This window comes from Salvelinus fontinalis, chromosome 27 (assembly GCF_029448725.1).
Source record: "Salvelinus fontinalis isolate EN_2023a chromosome 27, ASM2944872v1, whole genome shotgun sequence".
Classification (NCBI taxonomy): Eukaryota; Metazoa; Chordata; class Actinopteri; order Salmoniformes; family Salmonidae; genus Salvelinus; species Salvelinus fontinalis.
The window spans coordinates 25,464,727-25,487,298 of NC_074691.1; the positions used below are offsets into that span (position 1 = coordinate 25,464,727).

General features: G+C 49.3%; 1 protein-coding gene across 7 annotated transcripts in view; it reads left to right on the forward strand.

The window, feature by feature from the left end:
• Positions 1-22,572, forward strand: part of LOC129825349 (1-phosphatidylinositol 4,5-bisphosphate phosphodiesterase beta-1-like) — a 285,736-nt gene that overhangs the window by 218,092 nt on the left and 45,072 nt on the right. For all 7 annotated transcript variants that reach the window (XM_055885380.1, XM_055885381.1, XM_055885375.1 and 4 more), the window contains exons 11-13: positions 18,709-18,866; positions 20,320-20,402; positions 21,164-21,248. In XM_055885380.1, coding sequence (XP_055741355.1) covers positions 18,709-18,866; positions 20,320-20,402; positions 21,164-21,248 — 326 coding nt within the window. The remainder of the gene's footprint in view (positions 1-18,708; positions 18,867-20,319; positions 20,403-21,163; positions 21,249-22,572) is intronic.

The window sequence follows — 22,572 nt, forward strand, 5'->3', positions numbered from 1 at the left end:
CTACCTGTACTCACCTGTTCTGTCTACCCTACCTGCACTCACCTGTTCTGTCTACCCTACCTGTACTCACCTGTTCTGTCTACCCTACCTGTACTCACCTGTTCTGTCTACCCTACCTGTACTCACCTGTTCTGTCTACCCTACCTACCATCACCTGTTCTGTCTACCCTACCTGTACTCACCTGTTCTGTCTACCCTACCTACACTCACCTGTTCTGTCTACCCTACCTACACTCACCTGTTCTGTCTACCCTACCTGTACTCACCTGTTCTGTCTACCCTACCTACACTCACCTGTTCTGTCTACCCTACCTGCACTCACCTGTTCTGTCTACCCTACCTGTACTCACCTGTTCTGTCTACCCTACCTGTACTCACCTGTTCTGTCTAGCCTACCTACACTCACCTATTCTGTCTACCCTACCTACACTCACCTGTTCTGTCTACCATACCTGTACTCACCTGTTCTGTCTACCCTACCTACAGTCACCTGTTCTGTCTACCCTACCTGCACTCACCTGTTCTGTCTACCCTACCTGTACTCACCTGTTCTGTCTACCCTACCTACCCTCACCTGTTCTGTCTACTCTACCTGCACTCACCTGTTCTGTCTACCCTACCTGTACTCACCTGTTCTGTCTACCCTACCTGCACTCACCTGTTCTGTCTACCCTACCTGTACTCACCTGTTCTGTCTACCCTACCTACACTCACCTGTTCTGTCTACCCTACCTACACTCACCTGTTCTGTCTACCCTACCTGCACTCACCTGTTCTGTCTACCCTACCTGTACTCACCTGTTCTGTCTACCCTACCTACACTCACCTGTTCTGTCTACCCTACCTGTACTCACCTGTTCTGTCTACCCTATCTGTACTCACCTGTTCTGTCTACCCTACCTACACTCACCTGTTCTGTCTACCCTACCTGCACTCACCTGTTCTGTCTACCCTACCTGTACTCACCTGTTCTGTCTACCCTACCTGCACTCACCTGTTCTGTCTACCCTACCTACACTCACCTGTTCTGTCTACCCTACCTACCCTCACCTGTTCTGTCTACTCTACCTGCACTCACCTGTTCTGTCTACCCTACCTGTACTCACCTGTTCTGTCTACCCTACCTGTACTCACCTGTTCTGTCTACCCTACCTACACTCACCTGTTCTGTCTACCCTACCTACACTCACCTGTTCTGTCTACCATACCTGTACTCACCTGTTCTGTCTACCCTACCTGCACTCACCTGTTCTGTCTACCCTACCTGTACTCACCTGTTCTGTCTACCCTACCTACACTCACCTGTTCTGTCTACCCTACCTGCACTGACCTGTTCTGTCTACCCTACCTACACTCACCTGTTCTGTCTACCCTACCTGCACTGACCTGTTCTGTCTACCCTACCTACACTCACCTGTTCTGTCTACCCTACCTACACTCACCTGTTCTGTCTACCCTACCTACACTCACCTGTTCTGTCTACCCTACCTGTACTCACCTGTTCTGTCTACCCTACCTGTACTCACCTGTTCTGTCTACCCTACCTACACTCACCTGTTCTGTCTACCCTACCTACACTCACCTGTTCTGTCTACCCTACCTGCACTCACCTGTTCTGTCTACCCTACCTGTACTCACCTTTTCTGTCTACCCTACCTACACTCACCTGTTCTGTCTACCCTACCTGTACTCACCTGTTCTGTCTACCCTACCTGTACTCACCTGTTCTGTCTAGCCTACCTACACTCACCTGTTCTGTCTACCCTACCTACACTCACCTGTTCTGTCTACCATACCTGTACTCACCTGTTCTGTCTACCCTACCTACAGTCACCTGTTCTGTCTACCCTACCTGCACTCACCTGTTCTGTCTACCCTACCTGTACTCACCTGTTCTGTCTACCCTACCTGCACTCACCTGTTCTGTCTACCCTACCTACACTCACCTGTTCTGTCTACCCTACCTACCCTCACCTGTTCTGTCTACCTCACCTACACTTACCTGTTCTGTCTACCCTACATACACTCACCTGTTCTGTCTACCCTACCTACCCTCACCTGTTCTGTCTACCTTACCTACACTTACCTGTTCTGTCTACCCTACCTACAGTCACCTGTTCTGTCTACCCTACCTGTACTCACCTGTTCTGTCTACCCTACCTACACTCACCTGTTCTGTCTACCCTACCTGTACTCACCTGTTCTGTCTACCCTACCTACACTCACCTGTTCTGTCTACCCTACCTGTACTCACCTGTTCTGTCTACCCTACCTGTACTCACCTGTTCTGTCTACCCTACCTGCACTCACCTGTTCGGTCTACCCTACCTGCACTCACCTGTTCTGTCTACCCTACCTGCACTGACCTTTTCTGTCTACCCTACCTGCACTCACCTGTTCTGTCTACCCTACCTGCACTCACCTGTTCTGTCTACCCTACCTGCACTCACCTGTTCTGTCTACCCTACCTGCACTCACCTGTTCTGTCTACCCTACCTACACTGACCTGTTCTGTCTACCTTACCTGCACTGACCTGTTCTGTCTACCCTACCTACCCTCACCTGTTCTGTCTACCCTACCTACCCTCACCTGTTCTGTCTACCCTACCTACACTCACCTGTTCTGTATACCCTACCTACACTCACCTGTTCTGTCTACCCTACCTGCACTCACCTGTTCTGTCTACCCTACCTACCCTCACCTGTTCTGTCTACCCTACCTACACTCACCTGTTCTGTCTACCCTACCTGCACTGACCTGTTCTGTCTACCCTACCTACCCTCACCTGTTCTGTCTACCCTACCTACACTCACCTGTTCTGTCTACCCTACCTGCACTGACCTGTTCTGTCTACCCTACCTACACTCACCTGTTCTGTCTACCCTACCTGCACTGACCTGTTCTGTCTACCCTACCTACACTCACCTGTTCTGTCTACCCTACCTACACTCACCTGTTCTGTCTACCCTACCTACCCTCACCTGTTCTGTCTACCTTACCTACACTTACCTGTTCTGTCTACCCTACCTACCCTCACCTGTTCTGTCTACCTCACCTACACTTACCTGTTCTGTCTACCCTACATACACTCACCTGTTCTGTCTACCCTACCTACCCTCACCTGTTCTGTCTACCTTACCTACACTTACCTGTTCTGTCTACCCTACCTGCACTCACCTGTTCTGTCTACCCTACCTGTACTCACCTGTTCTGTCTACCCTACCTACACTCACCTGTTCTGTCTACCCTACCTGCACTGACCTGTTCTGTCTACCCTACCTGCACTGCCCTGTTCTGTCTACCCTACCTACACTCACCTGTTCTGTCTACCCTACCTGCACTCACATGTTCTGTCTACCCTACCTGTACTCACCTGTTCTGTCTACCCTACCTGTACTCACCTGTTCTGTCTACCCTACCTACACTCACCTGTTCTGTCTACCCTACCTAAACTCACCTGTTCTGTCTACCCTACCTACACTCACCTGATCTGTCTACCCTACCTACACTCACCTGTTCTGTCTACCCTACCTACACTCACCTGTTCTGTCTACCCTACCTGTACTCACCTGTTCTGTCTACCCTACCTGTACTCACCTGTTCTGTCTACCCTACCTACACTCACCTGTTCTGTCTACCCTACCTACACTCACCTGTTCTGTCTACCCTACCTGCACTCACCTGTTCTGTCTACCCTACCTAAACTCACCTGTTCTGTCTACCCTACCTACACTCACCTGTTCTGTCTACCCTACCTGCACTGACCTGTTCTGTCTACCCTACCTGCACTGACCTGTTCTGTCTACCCTACCTACACTCACCTGTTCTGTCTACCCTACCTACACTCACCTGTTCTGTCTACCCTACCTACACTCACCTGTTCTGTCTACCCTACCTGTACTCACCTGTTCTGTCTACCCTACCTGTACTCACCTGTTCTGTCTACCCTACCTACACTCACCTGTTCTGTCTACCCTACCTACACTCACCTGTTCTGTCTACCCTACCTACACTGACCTGTTCTGTCTACCTTACCTGCACTGACCTGTTCTGTCTACCCTACCTACCCTCACCTGTTCTGTCTACCCTACCTACCCTCACCTGTTCTGTCTACCCTACCTACACTCACCTGTTCTGTATACCCTACCTACACTCACCTGTTCTGTCTACCCTACCTGCACTCACCTGTTCTGTCTACCCTACCTACCCTCATCTGTTCTGTCTACCCTACCTACACTCACCTGTTCTGTCTACCCTACCTGCACTGACCTGTTCTGTCTACCCTACCTACCCTCACCTGTTCTGTCTACCCTACCTACACTCACCTGTTCTGTCTACCCTACCTGCACTGACCTGTTCTGTCTACCCTACCTACACTCACCTGTTCTGTCTACCCTACCTGCACTGACCTGTTCTGTCTACCCTACCTACTCTCACCTGTTCTGTCTACCCTACCTACACTCACCTGTTCTGTCTACCCTACCTACACTCACCTGTTCTGTCTACCCTACCTACCCTCACCTGTTCTGTCTACCTTACCTACACTTACCTGTTCTGTCTACCCTACCTACCCTCACCTGTTCTGTCTACCTCACCTACACTTACCTGTTCTGTCTACCCTACATACACTCACCTGTTCTGTCTACCCTACCTACCCTCACCTGTTCTGTCTACCTTACCTACACTTACCTGTTCTGTCTACCCTACCTGCACTCACCTGTTCTGTCTACCCTACCTGTACTCACCTGTTCTGTCTACCCTACCTACACTCACCTGTTCTGTCTACCCTACCTGCACTGACCTGTTCTGTCTACCCTACCTGCACTGCCCTGTTCTGTCTACCCTACCTACACTCACCTGTTCTGTCTACCCTACCTGCACTCACATGTTCTGTCTACCCTACCTGTACTCACCTGTTCTGTCTACCCTACCTGTACTCACCTGTTCTGTCTACCCTACCTACACTCACCTGTTCTGTCTACCCTACCTAAACTCACCTGTTCTGTCTACCCTACCTACACTCACCTGTTCTGTCTACCCTACCTACACTCACCTGTTCTGTCTACCCTACCTACACTCACCTGTTCTGTCTACCCTACCTGTACTCACCTGTTCTGTCTACCCTACCTGTACTCACCTGTTCTGTCTACCCTACCTACACTCACCTGTTCTGTCTACCCTACCTACACTCACCTGTTCTGTCTACCCTACCTGCACTCACCTGTTCTGTCTACCCTACCTAAACTCACCTGTTCTGTCTACCCTACCTACACTCACCTGTTCTGTCTACCCTACCTGCACTGACCTGTTCTGTCTACCCTACCTACACTCACCTGTTCTGTCTACCCTACCTACACTCACCTGTTCTGTCTACCCTACCTGCACTCACCTGTTCTGTCTACCCTACCTGCACTGCCCTGTTCTGTCTACCCTACCTACACTCACCTGTTCTGTCTACCCTACCTGCACTCACCTGTTCTGTCTACCCTACCTGTACTCACCTGTTCTGTCTACCCTACCTGTACTCACCTGTTCTGTCTACCCTACCTACACTCACCTGTTCTGTCTACCCTACCTACACTCACCTGTTCTGTCTACCCTACCTGCACTCACCTGTTCTGTCTACCCTACCTGTACTCACCTGTTCTGTCTACCCTACCTACACTCACCTGTTCTGTCTACCCTACCTGTACTCACCTGTTCTGTCTACCCTACCTACAGTCACCTGTTCTGTCTACCCTACCTGTACTCACCTGTTCTGTCTACCCTACCTACCATCACCTGTTCTGTCTACCCTACCTGTACTCACCTGTTCTGTCTACCCTACCTGTACTCACCTGTTCTGTCTACCCTACCTGCACTCACCTGTTCTGTCTACCCTACCTGTACTCACCTGTTCTGTCTACCCTACCTGTACTCACCTGTTCTGTCTACCCTACCTACACTCACCTGTTCTGTCTACCCTACCTACACTCACCTGTTCTGTCTACCCTACCTGTACTCACCTGTTCTTTCTACCCTACCTACACTCACCTGTTCTGTCTACCCTACCTGCACTCACCTGTTCTGTCTACCCTACCTGTACTCACCTGTTCTGTCTACCCTACCTGTACTCACCTGTTCTGTCTACCCTACCTACACTCACCTGTTCTGTCTACCCTACCTACACTCACCTGTTCTGTCTACCATACCTGTACTCACCTGTTCTGTCTACCCTACCTACAGTCACCTGTTCTGTCTACCCTACCTGCACTCACCTGTTCTGTCTACCCTACCTGTACTCACCTGTTCTGTCTACCCTACCTGCACTCACCTGTTCTGTCTACCCTACCTACACTCACCTGTTCTGTCTACCCTACCTACCCTCACCTGTTCTGTCTACCCTACCTGTACTCACCTGTTCTGTCTACCCTACCTACAGTCACCTGTTCTGTCTACCCTACCTGTACTCACCTGTTCTGTCTACCCTACCTACACTCACCTGTTCTGTCTACCCTACCTGTACTCACCTGTTCTGTCTACCCTACCTACACTCACCTGTTCTGTCTACCCTACCTGTACTCACCTGTTCTGTCTACCCTACCTGTACTCACCTGTTCTGTCTACCCTACCTGCACTCACCTGTTCTGTCTACCCTACCTGCACTCACCCGTTCTGTCTACCCTACCTGCACTGACCTTTTCTGTCTACCCTACCTGCACTCACCTGTTCTGTCTACCCTACCTGCACTCACCTGTTCTGTCTACCCTACCTGCACTCACCTGTTCTGTCTACCCTACCTGCACTCACCTGTTCTGTTTACCCTACCTACACTGACCTGGTCTGTCTACCTTACCTGCACTGACCTGTTCTGTCTACCCTACCTACCCTCACCTGTTCTGTCTACCCTACCTACCCTCACCTGTTCTGTCTACCCTACCTACACTCACCTGTTCTGTATACCCTACCTACACTCACCTGTTCTGTCTACCCTACCTGCACTCACCTGTTCTGTCTACCCTACCTACCCTCACCTGTTCTGTCTACCCTACCTACACTCACCTGTTCTGTCTACCCTACCTGCACTGACCTGTTCTGTCTACCCTACCTACCCTCACCTGTTCTGTCTACCCTACCTACACTCACCTGTTCTGTCTACCCTACCTGCACTGACCTGTTCTGTCTACCCTACCTACACTCACCTGTTCTGTCTACCCTACCTACAGTCACCTGTTCTGTCTACCCTACCTGCACTCACCTGTTCTGTCTACCCTACCTGTACTCACCTGTTCTGTCTACCCTACCTGCACTCACCTGTTCTGTCTACCCTACCTACACTCACCTGTTCTGTCTACCCTACCTACCCTCACCTGTTCTGTCTACCCTACCTGTACTCACCTGTTCTGTCTACCCTACCTACAGTCACCTGTTCTGTCTACCCTACCTGTACTCACCTGTTCTGTCTACCCTACCTACACTCACCTGTTCTGTCTACCCTACCTGTACTCACCTGTTCTGTCTACCCTACCTACACTCACCTGTTCTGTCTACCCTACCTGTACTCACCTGTTCTGTCTACCCTACCTGTACTCACCTGTTCTGTCTACCCTACCTGCACTCACCTGTTCTGTCTACCCTACCTGCACTCACCTGTTCTGTCTACCCTACCTGCACTGACCTTTTCTGTCTACCCTACCTGCACTCACCTGTTCTGTCTACCCTACCTGCACTCACCTGTTCTGTCTACCCTACCTGCACTCACCTGTTCTGTCTACCCTACCTGCACTCACCTGTTCTGTCTACCCTACCTACACTGACCTGTTCTGTCTACCTTACCTGCACTGACCTGTTCTGTCTACCCTACCTACCATCACCTGTTCTGTCTACCCTACCTACCCTCACCTGTTCTGTCTACCCTACCTACACTCACCTGTTCTGTATACCCTACCTACACTCACCTGTTCTGTCTACCCTACCTGCACTCACCTGTTCTGTCTACCCTACCTACCCTCACCTGTTCTGTCTACCCTACCTACACTCACCTGTTCTGTCTACCCTACCTGCACTGACCTGTTCTGTCTACCCTACCTACCCTCACCTGTTCTGTCTACCCTACCTACACTCACCTGTTCTGTCTACCCTACCTGCACTGACCTGTTCTGTCTACCCTACCTACACTCACCTGTTCTGTCTACCCTACCTGCACTGACCTGTTCTGTCTACCCTACCTACTCTCACCTGTTCTGTCTACCCTACCTACACTCACCTGTTCTGTCTACCCTACCTACACTCACCTGTTCTGTCTACCCTACCTACCCTCACCTGTTCTGTCTACCTCACCTACACTTACCTGTTCTGTCTACCCTACATACACTCACCTGTTCTGTCTACCCTACCTACCCTCACCTGTTCTGTCTACCTTACCTACACTTACCTGTTCTGTCTACCCTACCTGCACTCACCTGTTCTGTCTACCCTACGTGCATTCACCTGTTCTGTCTACCCTACCTGCACTCACCTGTTCTGTCTACCCTACCTGCACTGACCTGTTTTCTTCTACCCTACCTGTACTCACCTGTTCTGTCTACCCTACCTACCCTCACCTGTTCTGCCTACCCTACCTACACTCACCTGTTCTGTCTACCCTACCTGCACTGACCTGTTCTGTCTACCCTACCTACCCTCACCTGTTCTGTCTACCCTACCTGCACTCACTTGTTCTGTCTACCCTACCTGCACTCACCTGTTCTGTCTACCCTACCTGCACTCACCTGTTCTGTCTACCCTACCTACACTTACCTGTTCTGTCTACTCTACCTGTACTGACCTGCTCTGTCTACCCTACCTACACTGACCGTTTCTGTCTACCCTACCTACACTCACCTGTTCTGTCTACCCTACCTGCACTCACCTGTTCTGTCTACCCTACCTACACTGACCTGTTCTGTCTACCCTACCTACACTTACCTGTTCTGTCTACCCTACCTACACTGACCTGTTCTGTCTACCTTACCTACACTTACCTGTTCTGTCTACCCTACCTACCCTCACCTGTTCTGTCTACCTTACCTACACTCACCTGTTCTGTCTACCCTACCTACCCTCACCTGTTCTGTCTACCTTACCTACACTGACCTGTTCTGTCTACCCTACCTACACTTACCTGTTCTGTCTACCCTACCTGCACTGACCTGCTCTGTCTACCCTACCTACACTGACCTGTTCTGTCTACCTTACCTACACTTACCTGTTCTGTCTACCCTACCTACCCTCACCTGTTCTGTCTACCCTACCTACACTGACCTTTTCTGTCTACCTTACCTACACTTACCTGTTCTGTCTACCCTACCTACCCTCACCTGTTCTGTCTACCTTACAAACACTTACCTGTTCTGTCTACCCTACCTACCCTCACCTGTTCTGTCTACCTTACCTACACTTACCTGGTCTGTCTACCCTACCTGCACTCACCTGTTCTGTCAACCCTACCTGTACTCACCTGTTCTGTCTACCCTACCTACCCTCACCTGTTCTGTCTACCCTACCTACCCTCACCTGTTCTGTCTACCCTACCTACCCTCACCTGTTCTGTCTACCCTACCTGTACTCACCTGTTCTGTCTACCCTACCTGCACTCACCTGTTCTGTCTACCCTACCTGCACTCACCTGTTCTGTCTACCCTACCTGCACTGACCTTTTCTGTCTACCCTACATGCACTCACCTGTTCTGTCTACCCTACCTGCACTCACCTGTTCTGTCTACCCTACCTGCACTCACCTGTTCTGTCTACCCTACCTGCACTCACCTGTTCTGTTTACCCTACCTACACTGACCTGTTCTGTCTACCTTACCTGCACTGACCTGTTCTGTCTACCCTACCTACCCTCACCTGTTCTGTCTACCCTACCTACCCTCACCTGTTCTGTCTACCCTACCTACACTCACCTGTTCTGTATACCCTACCTACACTCACCTGTTCTGTCTACCCTACCTGCACTCACCTGTTCTGTCTACCCTACCTACCCTCACCTGTTCTGTCTACCCTACCTACACTCACCTGTTCTGTCTACCCTACCTGCACTGACCTGTTCTGTCTACCCTACCTACCCTCACCTGTTCTGTCTACCCTACCTACACTCACCTGTTCTGTCTACCCTACCTGCACTGACCTGGTCTGTCTACCCTACCTACACTCACCTGTTCTGTCTACCCTACCTACAGTCACCTGTTCTGTCTACCCTACCTGCACTCACCTGTTCTGTCTACCCTACCTGTACTCACCTGTTCTGTCTACCCTACCTGCACTCACCTGTTCTGTCTACCCTACCTACACTCACCTGTTCTGTCTACCCTACCTACCCTCACCTGTTCTGTCTACCCTACCTGTACTCACCTGTTCTGTCTACCCTACCTACAGTCACCTGTTCTGTCTACCCTACCTGTACTCACCTGTTCTGTCTACCCTACCTACACTCACCTGTTCTGTCTACCCTACCTGTACTCACCTGTTCTGTCTACCCTACCTACACTCACCTGTTCTGTCTACCCTACCTGTACTCACCTGTTCTGTCTACCCTACCTGTACTCACCTGTTCTGTCTACCCTACCTGCACTCACCTGTTCTGTCTACCCTACCTGCACTCACCTGTTCTGTCTACCCTACCTGCACTGACCTTTTCTGTCTACCCTACCTGCACTCACCTGTTCTGTCTACCCTACCTGCACTCACCTGTTCTGTCTACCCTACCTGCACTCACCTGTTCTGTCTACCCTACCTGCACTCACCTGTTCTGTCTACCCTACCTACACTGACCTGTTCTGTCTACCTTACCTGCACTGACCTGTTCTGTCTACCCTACCTACCATCACCTGTTCTGTCTACCCTACCTACCCTCACCTGTTCTGTCTACCCTACCTACACTCACCTGTTCTGTATACCCTACCTACACTCACCTGTTCTGTCTACCCTACCTGCACTCACCTGTTCTGTCTACCCTACCTACCCTCACCTGTTCTGTCTACCCTACCTACACTCACCTGTTCTGTCTACCCTACCTGCACTGACCTGTTCTGTCTACCCTACCTACCCTCACCTGTTCTGTCTACCCTACCTACACTCACCTGTTCTGTCTACCCTACCTGCACTGACCTGTTCTGTCTACCCTACCTACACTCACCTGTTCTGTCTACCCTACCTGCACTGACCTGTTCTGTCTACCCTACCTACTCTCACCTGTTCTGTCTACCCTACCTACACTCACCTGTTCTGTCTACCCTACCTACACTCACCTGTTCTGTCTACCCTACCTACCCTCACCTGTTCTGTCTACCTCACCTACACTTACCTGTTCTGTCTACCCTACATACACTCACCTGTTCTGTCTACCCTACCTACCCTCACCTGTTCTGTCTACCTTACCTACACTTACCTGTTCTGTCTACCCTACCTGCACTCACCTGTTCTGTCTACCCTACGTGCATTCACCTGTTCTGTCTACCCTACCTGCACTCACCTGTTCTGTCTACCCTACCTGCACTGACCTGTTTTCTTCTACCCTACCTGTACTCACCTGTTCTGTCTACCCTACCTACCCTCACCTGTTCTGCCTACCCTACCTACACTCACCTGTTCTGTCTACCCTACCTGCACTGACCTGTTCTGTCTACCCTACCTACCCTCACCTGTTCTGTCTACCCTACCTGCACTCACCTGTTCTGTCTACCCTACCTGCACTCACCTGTTCTGTCTACCCTACCTGCACTCACCTGTTCTGTCTACCCTACCTACACTTACCTGTTCTGTCTACTCTACCTGTACTGACCTGCTCTGTCTACCCTACCTACACTGACCGTTTCTGTCTACCCTACCTACACTCACCTGTTCTGTCTACCCTACCTGCACTCACCTGTTCTGTCTACCCTACCTACACTGACCTGTTCTGTCTACCCTACCTACACTTACCTGTTCTGTCTACCCTACCTACACTGACCTGTTCTGTCTACCTTACCTACCCTCACCTGTTCTGTCTACCCTACCTACCCTCACCTGTTCTGTCTACCCTACCTACACTGACCTGTTCTGTCTACCTTACCTACACTTACCTGTTCTGTCTACCCTACCTACCCTCACCTGTTCTGTCTACCTTACAAACACTTACCTGTTCTGTCTACCCTACCTACCCTCACCTGTTCTGTCTACCTTACCTACACTTACCTGGTCTGTCTACCCTACCTGCACTCACCTGTTCTGTCAACCCTACCTGTACTCACCTGTTCTGTCTACCCTACCTACCCTCACCTGTTCTGTCTACCCTACCTACCCTCACCTGTTCTGTCTACCCTACCTACCCTCACCTGTTCTGTCTACCCTACCTGCACTGACCTGCTCTGTCTACCCTACCTACACTCACCTGTTCTGTCTACCCTACCTACACTCACCTGCTCTGTCTATCCTACCTGTACTTACCTGTTCTGTCCACCCTACCTGCACTGACCTGCTCTTTCTACCCTACCTACACTGACCTGTTCTGTCTACCCTACCTACACTCACCTGTTCTGTCTACCCTACCTACACTCACCTGTTCTGTCTACCCTACCTGCACTCACCTGTTCTGTCTACCCTACCTTCACTCACCTGTTCTGTCTACCCTACCTACACTCACCTGTTCTGTCTACCCTACCTACCCTCACCTGTTCTGTCTACCCTACCTACCCTCACCTGTTCTGTCTACCCTACCTACACTCACCTGTTCTGTCTACCCTACCTGCACTGACCTGTTCTGTCTACCCTACCTGCACTGACCTGTTCTGTCTACCCTACCTGCACTCACCTGTTCTGTCTACCCTACCTGCACTGACCTGCTCTGTCTACCCTACCTACACTCACCTGTTCTGTCTACCCTACCTGCACTGACCTGTTCTGTCTACCCTACCTACACTCACCTGCTCTGTCTATCCTACCTGTACTTACTTGTTCTGTCCACCCTACCTGCACTGACCTGCTCTTTCTACCCTACCTACACTCACCTGTTCTGTCTACCCTACCTACACTCACCTGTTCTGTCTACCCTACCTACACTCACTTGTTCTATCTACCCTACCTGCACTCACCTGTTCTGTCTACCCTACCTACACTCACCTGTTCTGTCTACCCTACCTGTACTCACCTGTTCTGTCTACCCTACCTACACTGACCTGTTCTGTCTACCTTACCTACACTTACCTGTTCTGTCTACCCTACCTACCCTCACCTGTTCTGTCTAACTTACAAACACTTACCTGTTCTGTCTACCCTACCTACCCTCACCTGTTCTGTCTACCTTACCTACACTTACCTGGTCTGTCTACCCTACCTGCACTCACCTGTTCTGTCAACCCTACCTGTACTCACCTGTTCTGTCTACCCTACCTACCCTCACCTGTTCTGTCTACCCTACCTACCCTCACCTGTTCTGTCTACCCTACCTACCCTCACCTGTTCTGTCTACCCTACCTGCACTGACCTGCTCTGTCTACCCTACCTACACTCACCTGTTCTGTCTACCCTACCTACACTCACCTGCTCTGTCTATCCTACCTGTACTTACCTGTTCTGTCCACCCTACCTGCACTGACCTGCTCTTTCTACCCTACCTACACTGACCTGTTCTGTCTACCCTACCTACACTCACCTGTTCTGTCTACCCTACCTACACTCACCTGTTCTGTCTACCCTACCTGCACTCACCTGTTCTGTCTACCCTACCTTCACTCACCTGTTCTGTCTACCCTACCTACACTCACCTGTTCTGTCTACCCTACCTACCCTCACCTGTTCTGTCTACCCTACCTACCCTCACCTGTTCTGTCTACCCTACCTACACTCACCTGTTCTGTCTACCCTACCTGCACTGACCTGTTCTGTCTACCCTACCTGCACTGACCTGTTCTGTCTACCCTACCTGCACTCACCTGTTCTGTCTACCCTACCTGCACTGACCTGCTCTGTCTACCCTACCTACACTCACCTGTTCTGTCTACCCTACCTGCACTGACCTGTTCTGTCTACCCTACCTACACTCACCTGCTCTGTCTATCCTACCTGTACTTACTTGTTCTGTCCACCCTACCTGCACTGACCTGCTCTTTCTACCCTACCTACACTCACCTGTTCTGTCTACCCTACCTACACTCACCTGTTCTGTCTACCCTACCTACACTCACTTGTTCTATCTACCCTACCTGCACTCACCTGTTCTGTCTACCCTACCTACACTCACCTGTTCTGTCTACCCTACCTGTACTCACCTGTTCTGTCTACCCTACCTGTACTCACCTGTTCTGTCTACCCTACCTACCCTCACCTGTTCTGTCTACCCTACCTGTACTCACCTGTTCTGTCTACCCTACCTACACTCACCTGTTCTGTCTACCCTACCTGTACTCACCTGTTCTGTCTACCCTACCTGTACTCACCTGTTCTGTCTACCCTACCTGTACTCACCTGTTCTGTCTACCCTACATACCCTCACCTGTTCTGTCTACCCTACCTACACTCACCTGTTCTGTCTACCCTACCTACACTCACCTGTTCTGTCTACCCTACCTGTACTCACCTGTTCTGTCTACACTACCTACACTCACCTGTTCTGTCTACCCTACCTGTACTCACCTGTTCTGTCTACCCTACCTACCCTCACCTGTTCTGTCTACCCTACCTGTATTCACCTGTTCTGTCTACCCTACCTACACTCACCTGTTCTGTCTACCCTACCTGTACTCACCTGTTCTGTCTACCCTACCTACCCTCACCTGTTCTGTCTACCCTACCTGCACTGACCTGTTCTGTCTACCCTACCTACACTCACCTGTTCTGTCTACCCTACCTGCACTGACCTGTTCTGTCTACCCTACCTACACTCACCTGTTCTGTCTACCCTACCTGTACTCACCTGTTCTGTCTACCCTACCTGTACTCACCTGTTCTGTCTACCCTACCTACCCTCACCTGTTCTGTCTACCCTACCTGTACTCACCTTTTCTGTCTACCCTACCTACACTCACCTGTTCTGTCTACCCTACCTGTACTCACCTGTTCTGTCTACCCTACCTGTACTCACCTGTTCTGTCTACCCTACCTACCCTCACCTGTTCTGTCTACCCTACCTACACTCACCTGTTCTGTCTACCCTACCTACACTCACCTGTTCTGTCTACCCTACCTACACTCACCTGTTCTGTCTACCCTACCTGCACTCACCTGTTCTGTCTACCCTACCTATACTCACCTGTTCTGTCTACCCTACCTTCACTCACCTGTTCTGTCTACCCTACCTGTACTCACCTGTTCTGTCTACCCTACCTACACTCACCTGTTCTGTCTACCCTACCTGTACTCACCTGTTCTGTCTACCCTACCTACACTCACCTGTTCTGTCTACCCTACCTGTACTCACCTGTTCTGTCTACCCTACCTGCACTGACCTGTTCTGTCTACCCTACCTACACTCACCTGTTCTGTCTACCCTACCTACACTCACCTGTTCTGTTTACCCTACCTACCCTCACCTGTTCTGTCTACCCTACCTACCCTCACCTGTTCTGTCTACCCTACCTGTACTCACCTGTTCTGTCTACCCTACCTACACTCACCTGTTCTGTCTACCCTACCTGTACTCACCTGTTCTGTCTACCCTACCTGTACTCACCTGTTCTGTCTACCCTACCTACCCTCACCTGTTCTGTCTACCCTACCTGCACTGACCTGTTCTGTCTACCCTACCTACACTCACCTGTTCTGTCTACCCTACCTGCACTGACCTTTTCTGTCTACCCTACCTACACTCACCTGTTCTGTCTACCCTACCTGCACTGACCTGTTCTGTCTACCCTACCTGTACTCACCTGTTCTGTCTACCCTACCTGCACTGACCTGTTCTGTCTACCCTACCTACACTGACCTGTTCTGTCTACCCTACCTACACTCACCTGTTCTGTCTACCCTACCTACACTCACCTGTTCTGTCTACCCTACCTACACTCACCTGTTCTGTCTACCCTACCTACACTCACCTGTTCTGTCTACCCTACCTACCCTCACCTGTTCTGTCTACCCTACCTACCCTCACCTGTTCTGTCTACCCTACCTGTACTCACCTGTTCTGTCTACCCTACCTACACTCACCTGTTCTGTCTACCCTACCTGTACTCACCTGTTCTGTCTACCCTACCTGTACTCACCTGTTCTGTCTACCCTACCTACCCTCACCTGTTCTGTCTACCCTACCTGCACTGACCTGTTCTGTCTACCCTACCTACACTCACCTGTTCTGTCTACCCTACCTGCACTGACCTGTTCTGTCTACCCTACCTACACTCACCTGTTCTGTCTACCCTACCTGCACTGACCTATTCTGTCTACCCTACCTGTACTCACCTGTTCTGTCTACCCTACCTGCACTGACCTGTTCTGTCTACCCTACCTACACTGACCTGTTCTGTCTACCCTACCTACACTCACCTGTTCTGTCTACCCTACCTACACTCACCTGTTCTGTCTACCCTACCTGCACTCACCTGTTCTGTGTACCCTACCTGCACTGACCTGTTCTGTCTACCCTACCTACACTCACCTGTTCTGTCTACCCTACCTACACTCACCTGTTCTGTCTACCCTACCTGCACTCACCTGTTCTGTCTACCCTACCTGCACTGACCTGTTCTGTCTACCCTACCTACACTCACCTGTTCTGTCTACCCTACCTACACTCACCTGTTCTGTCTACCCTACCTGCACTCACCTGTTCTGTCTACCCTACCTGCACTGACCTGTTCTGTCTACCCTACCTACACTCACCTGTTCTGTCTACCCTACCTACACTCACCTGTTCTGTCTACCCTACCTACACTGACCTGTTCTGTCTACCCTACCTACACTCACCTGTTCTGTCTACCCTACCTGCACTCACCTGTTCCGTCTACCCTACCTGCACTGACCTGTTCTGTCTACCCTACCTGCACTGACCTGTTCTGTCTACCCTACCTACACTGACCTGTTCTGTCTACCCTACCTACACTCACCTGTTCTGTCTACCCTACCTACACTCACCTGTTCTGTCTACCCTACCTGTACTCACCTGTTCTGTCTAGTCTGCCTCATTAATTACTGTTGTTGTCACATTCTCTTGCATAATTTAACTAGAGTTGCAATATCAATCAATCAATCAATCAATCAATTTTATTTTATATAGCCCTTCGTACATCAGATAATATCTCGAAGTGCTGTACAGAAACCCAGCCTAAAACCCCAAACAGCTAGAATGCAGGTGTAGAAGCACAGTGGCTAGGAAAAACTCCCTAGAAAGGCCAAAACCTAGGAAGAAACCTAGAGAGGAACCAGGCTATGATAGCAGGATACCCTTGGATCAACATGTTTACACCTATCTAAACATACTTTACATTGTTTGCGAGATCAGACATAATACTGTTAACTATAATTTGAGTGTTCATTTTTGGAAGTTGCTTTCATTTCAACGCATTTCATTTGGAAACATTTAAACTATCAAATTATAACTTTTTTCCAATTCAACAAAAAACAAACTCCCTTTAAAACAAAGTTATCTTTCTTCTCTTTCATGTGATGTAAGTGTCGAGATGATGTGTTCAATTCTAGACGAAGGTGTAGCGTTCTTATAGACAATGTATTCTATTGAGCCAATTTCAGTCATTGTCGGGGTGTGTTTGACAGAGCAATACAAAACCACTTCCACCACCGTGACTTTAACAGGAATAAATGACAGGCCCAAGCAAGAGTATGAAAGACTACCACAGGAATATAATAAGAGCAATCAATCCAGCGAGATTTAAGTGCACCCCTCAAACACCCCGGAAATACAGTGAGCTCCAAAAGTATTGGACATTGTTGTTTTGTCTCTGTACTCCAGCACCTCAGATGTACAATTATACAATGACTATGTTAAGGTGCAGACTGTCAGCTTTACAGGGATATTTCTGTCCCTTGGCAGAGGGAGACAATCATATTTCTAACAAGTCATAACTGATTACTTTATGGCCAGGGCATTATTATTTCTTTACAATGATCCGTCTGTAATCTGCTCCTAATCAGAACCGTGCTGAAGGCAGAAACTCATTTAGAAGTTAACTTTCCTGTAATGGAGTAAGAGGCGTCTTAAGATGCTGTCATCCCCAGCAAGTCGTGGTGTGTGTGTGTGTGTGTGTGTGTGTGTGTGTGTGTGTGTGTGTGTGTGTGTGTGTGTGTGTGTGTGTGTGTGTGTGTGTGTGTGTGTGTGTGTGTGTGTCCCTTCACACTCCTAAGGAAGAGATGAGATTGCATTTATAGAGGAGCTCAGCGATGCCTTCTGAGGTGACACACACACACCCAATATGCGGTGGTAATACGATGCTGATGTAGAGAGAACTGCTTTGTTAATGGAGAAAGTGCTCTGCTCTGTGGAATGTAGTGCTGCTCGTAACTCTAATGACTAATGTGCCTAATGAAAGCGTGAGATGTGTGGGAATGTCTCGTCTTGACACACAGTAGGGAGGGAATAAATTAGTTAAATAATGTGGTTAACTGTCTTTAAAAGAAGAATCTGTTAAGTGTTTTGTGTGTGTGTGTGTGTGTGTGTGTGTGTGTGTGTGTGTGTGTGTGTGTGTGTGTGTGTGTGTGTGTGTGTGTGTGTGTGTGTGTGTGTGTGTGTGTGTGTGTGTGTGTGTGTGTGTGTGTAGCGGGCCAGCTGGCAGGTAACTCGTCGGTAGAGATGTACCGGCAGGTCCTCCTGTCAGGTTGTCGCTGTATCGAGCTGGACTGCTGGAAGGGACGCACCACCGAAGAAGAACCTGTCATCACGCACGGATTCACCATGACAACTGAAATCTCCTTCAAGGTAAACTGTCTGGAACCAGAGAGATAGTAGAGAGAATTGGAGGGAGATGGGGAGGGATGGAGAAAGAGTGAGTGGAAGCGATACAATGGGCATGGAGGAGGAGGGAGAAAATAGGGAGAAGGGAGTGAAAGAGAGAAGGAAAGAGGGGAGAGGGAGGGAGAGAGAGAAGAGGGGAGAGGGAGGGAGAGAGTTGAGAAAGAGGGGAGACGGAGGGAGTGAGAGAAAGAAAGAGGGGAGAGGGAGGGAGAGAGAGAAAGAAAGAGGGGAGAGGGAGGGAGAGAGAGTTGAGAAAGAGGGGAGAGGGAGGGAGGAAGAGAAAGAAAAGGGGAGAGGAAGGGAGAGAGAGTTGAGAAAGAGGGGAGAGGGAGGGAGGGAGAGAAAGAAAGAGGGGAGAGGGACAGAGTGAGAGTTGAGAAAGAGGGGAGAGGGAGGGAGAGAGAGAAAAGGAAAGAGGGGAGAGGGAGGGAGAGAGAGAGAAAAGGAAAGAAGGGAGAGAGAGAGAAAGAGCTAAATATGGTTTTACCCATCAGATCAGCTCTGAAAATATCTGATGTAATTGGTCAAAAAAACTATTTGTGGAAAAAAGGTCAGAATTGGGCTGCCTGTGTAAACGCAGCCTAAGATCAAGAGAAGGAGACTTTGATTGAGAGTGAAATAGAAATGTGTAAGTGGACTGATAGAGAAAGGGAATGAGAGAGAGGGAATGAGAGAGAGAAAGAGAGAGAGAGGGAGGGAATGAGAGAGAGAATGAGAGAGAGGGAATGAGAGAGAGAATGAGAGAGAGAAAGAGAGAGAGGGAATGAGAGAGAGAATGAGAGAGAGGGAATGAGAGAGAGAGAATGAGAGAGAGGGAATGAGAGAGAGAAAGAGAGAGAGGGAATGAGAGAGAGAGAATGTGCGGAAGATAGAGAGAGAGAGAATGAGAGAGGGAATGAGAGAGGGAATGAGAGAGAGAATGAGAGAGAGAAAGAGAGAGAGAGAATGAGAGAGAGAAAGAGAGAGAGGGAATGAGAGAGAGAAAGAGAGAGGGAATGAGAGAGAGAGAATGAGAGAGAGAAAGAGAGAGAGGGAATGAGAGAGAGAGAATGAGAGAGAGAAAGAGAGAGAGAGAAAGAGAGAGAGGGAATGAGAGAGAGAATGTGCGGAAGATAGAGAGAGAGAGAAGGGGAAGTGAGTGTGAGAGAGATAGAGGGTACGCTATTAAGTGTATTTACCCACTTGCGTCGATATATATGGTTGTAAAATTCACTTAACCACTTAGTCTTACGCTACTAAACATCCCTATCAGATGTCCAATGAGTCAACAAGCTCTATACCAGCGGCCCGCCACATCACTGTAACACTCCTGTACTTCAAATATTCATAATAGATATTTTGCGATAGCCTGACCACCAGCCATTTTATATCTGTCATCAAATAAAATACCCTGTCTGTCTTCTCTATGTGTCTATAGGAAGTGATTGAGGCCATAGCAGGGTGTGCCTTCAAGACCTCCCCTTTCCCTGTCATCCTCTCCTTTGAGAACCACGTGGACTCGTAAGTCAACAACTCTCACGCCTCTGTGTGTTTCAGTAGTTTACCTTTGTTTGATGTCTTTGATAAATGTACACTCCAACCCTTTTCCTCTTTGTTTAACATCGGTTCAAACAGTGATTCTGAACCTCTGTATTCTATGGTTATTGTAGTGCAATTTTAGCTGCTATGTTTGCCACTCTTATGTATTGCGATAATTAGCTATATGCTAATGTTAGCCACTCTTAAAGGAGGGCATTAACTAATAGCTACATGCTAATACCAGAGACGGAAGAGGAAGGGAGACACCCCACTCACAGTTTTTTTCTGGTTCAATAAAAGTTAATGAACTACTCTGAGTAGACCAGACCCAGCTACTATTGGATTGGTGTCTATCTGAGACACACACAGTTAGTACACTGACAATTGTTTTCAATGGTAAAAGGCCTGAATGAACTATCTTCATTTATCACCATCTTTGCTCATACTAGTCACTCTTAAGTCAATAGTGACTCACTACATGCTAAAGCTAGCCGCTCTGAAGCCATTAGCTAGCTAGATGCTAATGCAGCGAAAGTGGCTTGGTGAGCCACATTTGCATGTTTAGTGACCTTGCCTGAGCTGAGACCTGGAGACTTGCGTTAGCTCCCCAAGGACACCCAGATTCAAATCCCAATCGTTCACACTAACGCAATCAACTTCAGTAGCAAATTGCTAAATACCAACATTAGACCACTGTGAGGTGATTGTAATGGTTGTAACACTGTATGTGTGTTGCCTCCCAGGCCCAAGCAGCAGGCCAAGATGGCGGAGTACTGCAGGTCAATATTTGGAGACATGTTACTGACCGACCCTCTGGAGAAGTACCCTGTAAGTACACAAGACCCCTGCTTGCACATACACTGATGTTTACACACTATCAAATACACAGTTCAAAACACCTCTATGACATGGACCAGTGAGTGTAGTGTCTCTCTCCGTTCCCTCACCCCTGAGTGAACCTCTAAACAGCCTCATGTCAACTAAAACTACATGTTTACCTGTCTCTTTTGATCTCTCATTCCCTCTCTCTCTTTCTCACTCTCCGCTGCCTCTCCCCTCTCTCTCCCTCAGCTTTCTCCCTCCCTTCCTCTCTCTATCGCTCTTTATCCAAACCAACCCTTTCCATCTGTCTGAAATCCCAACCACATGGTCCTCTCTCCCTACCAGTCAGCTATAAGGGGATAAGTTACAGAGGGCAGTCACTTGTGCTTTGTGTCTATGTGTGTGCGTGTGTGTCTATGTGTGTGCGTGCGTGTTGTGTTACGGGGTGATCTGTAGACTGTGCTTCTTTTCTTATCTACTTCCAGCCAGTTGCCATGGCTACCAGTCAAAAGCTTGCATTGTCCCTTTGCGGAGGAACTTCTTGTCAGAGTCCATTCTGACATAACAACAATCACACACACATAAACACACACAAATGCACTCACAAGCACACAGCAATGTTTTTTTTAAAGGCTGTAAATGAGGCTGAATGAACTGTTTCGCTGCCAGACAAGGCTCCGCTGATAGCCAGGTGTAGGGGTGGTAAGGTGTTGGGACTGCTGTTGGCCCTAACAGTGTTTGGGCAACGTTTGTCACCATTATAGTGCAATTCATTTATTGTTTAGTGTTGTGTTGTGTAGTGGGTTTGCTGGCATGCATCAACAATGTTTTGTTGTTGCCAAAATCGCCACTGAGTGTGATTGATATGGGAGTTTAGGACATGGCCATGGGGGACTAAAGATGGTTGTAATGGAATGATTGCTTCCGGAAAGTTGCTCACAGATCAATGACCCTCTGTTGCTCCTGTAGCTCATAGGGATGTGTTACACTTCCTCCTCAGCCTGAGGTGGCACCACCTGCACTGGAGAATTGTTCACTTCGGTGGCGCCAGCTGGTAAGCTGCTTCGGGAGGGTGGACACGTGCTATGAAGGCAGAGGTCCTGGGTTTGAGCCTCGGTGTGAGCTGAATCAGGAGGAAGCAGTACTGACTAAGCAAGAAGTGTGATGTCCTTTACAGTCCATTAAGCGGAAATGCTGAGCTGCGTTTTGGTGAGAAGTAACGTGTATGTGTATGGATCGAGATGTTCTCTGACTTGAGGATGAAAGAGAACTGAAGACAGGTTTGAGTTAGAGTTTATTTTATTTTTACAGGGACAGTGCACATTAATCA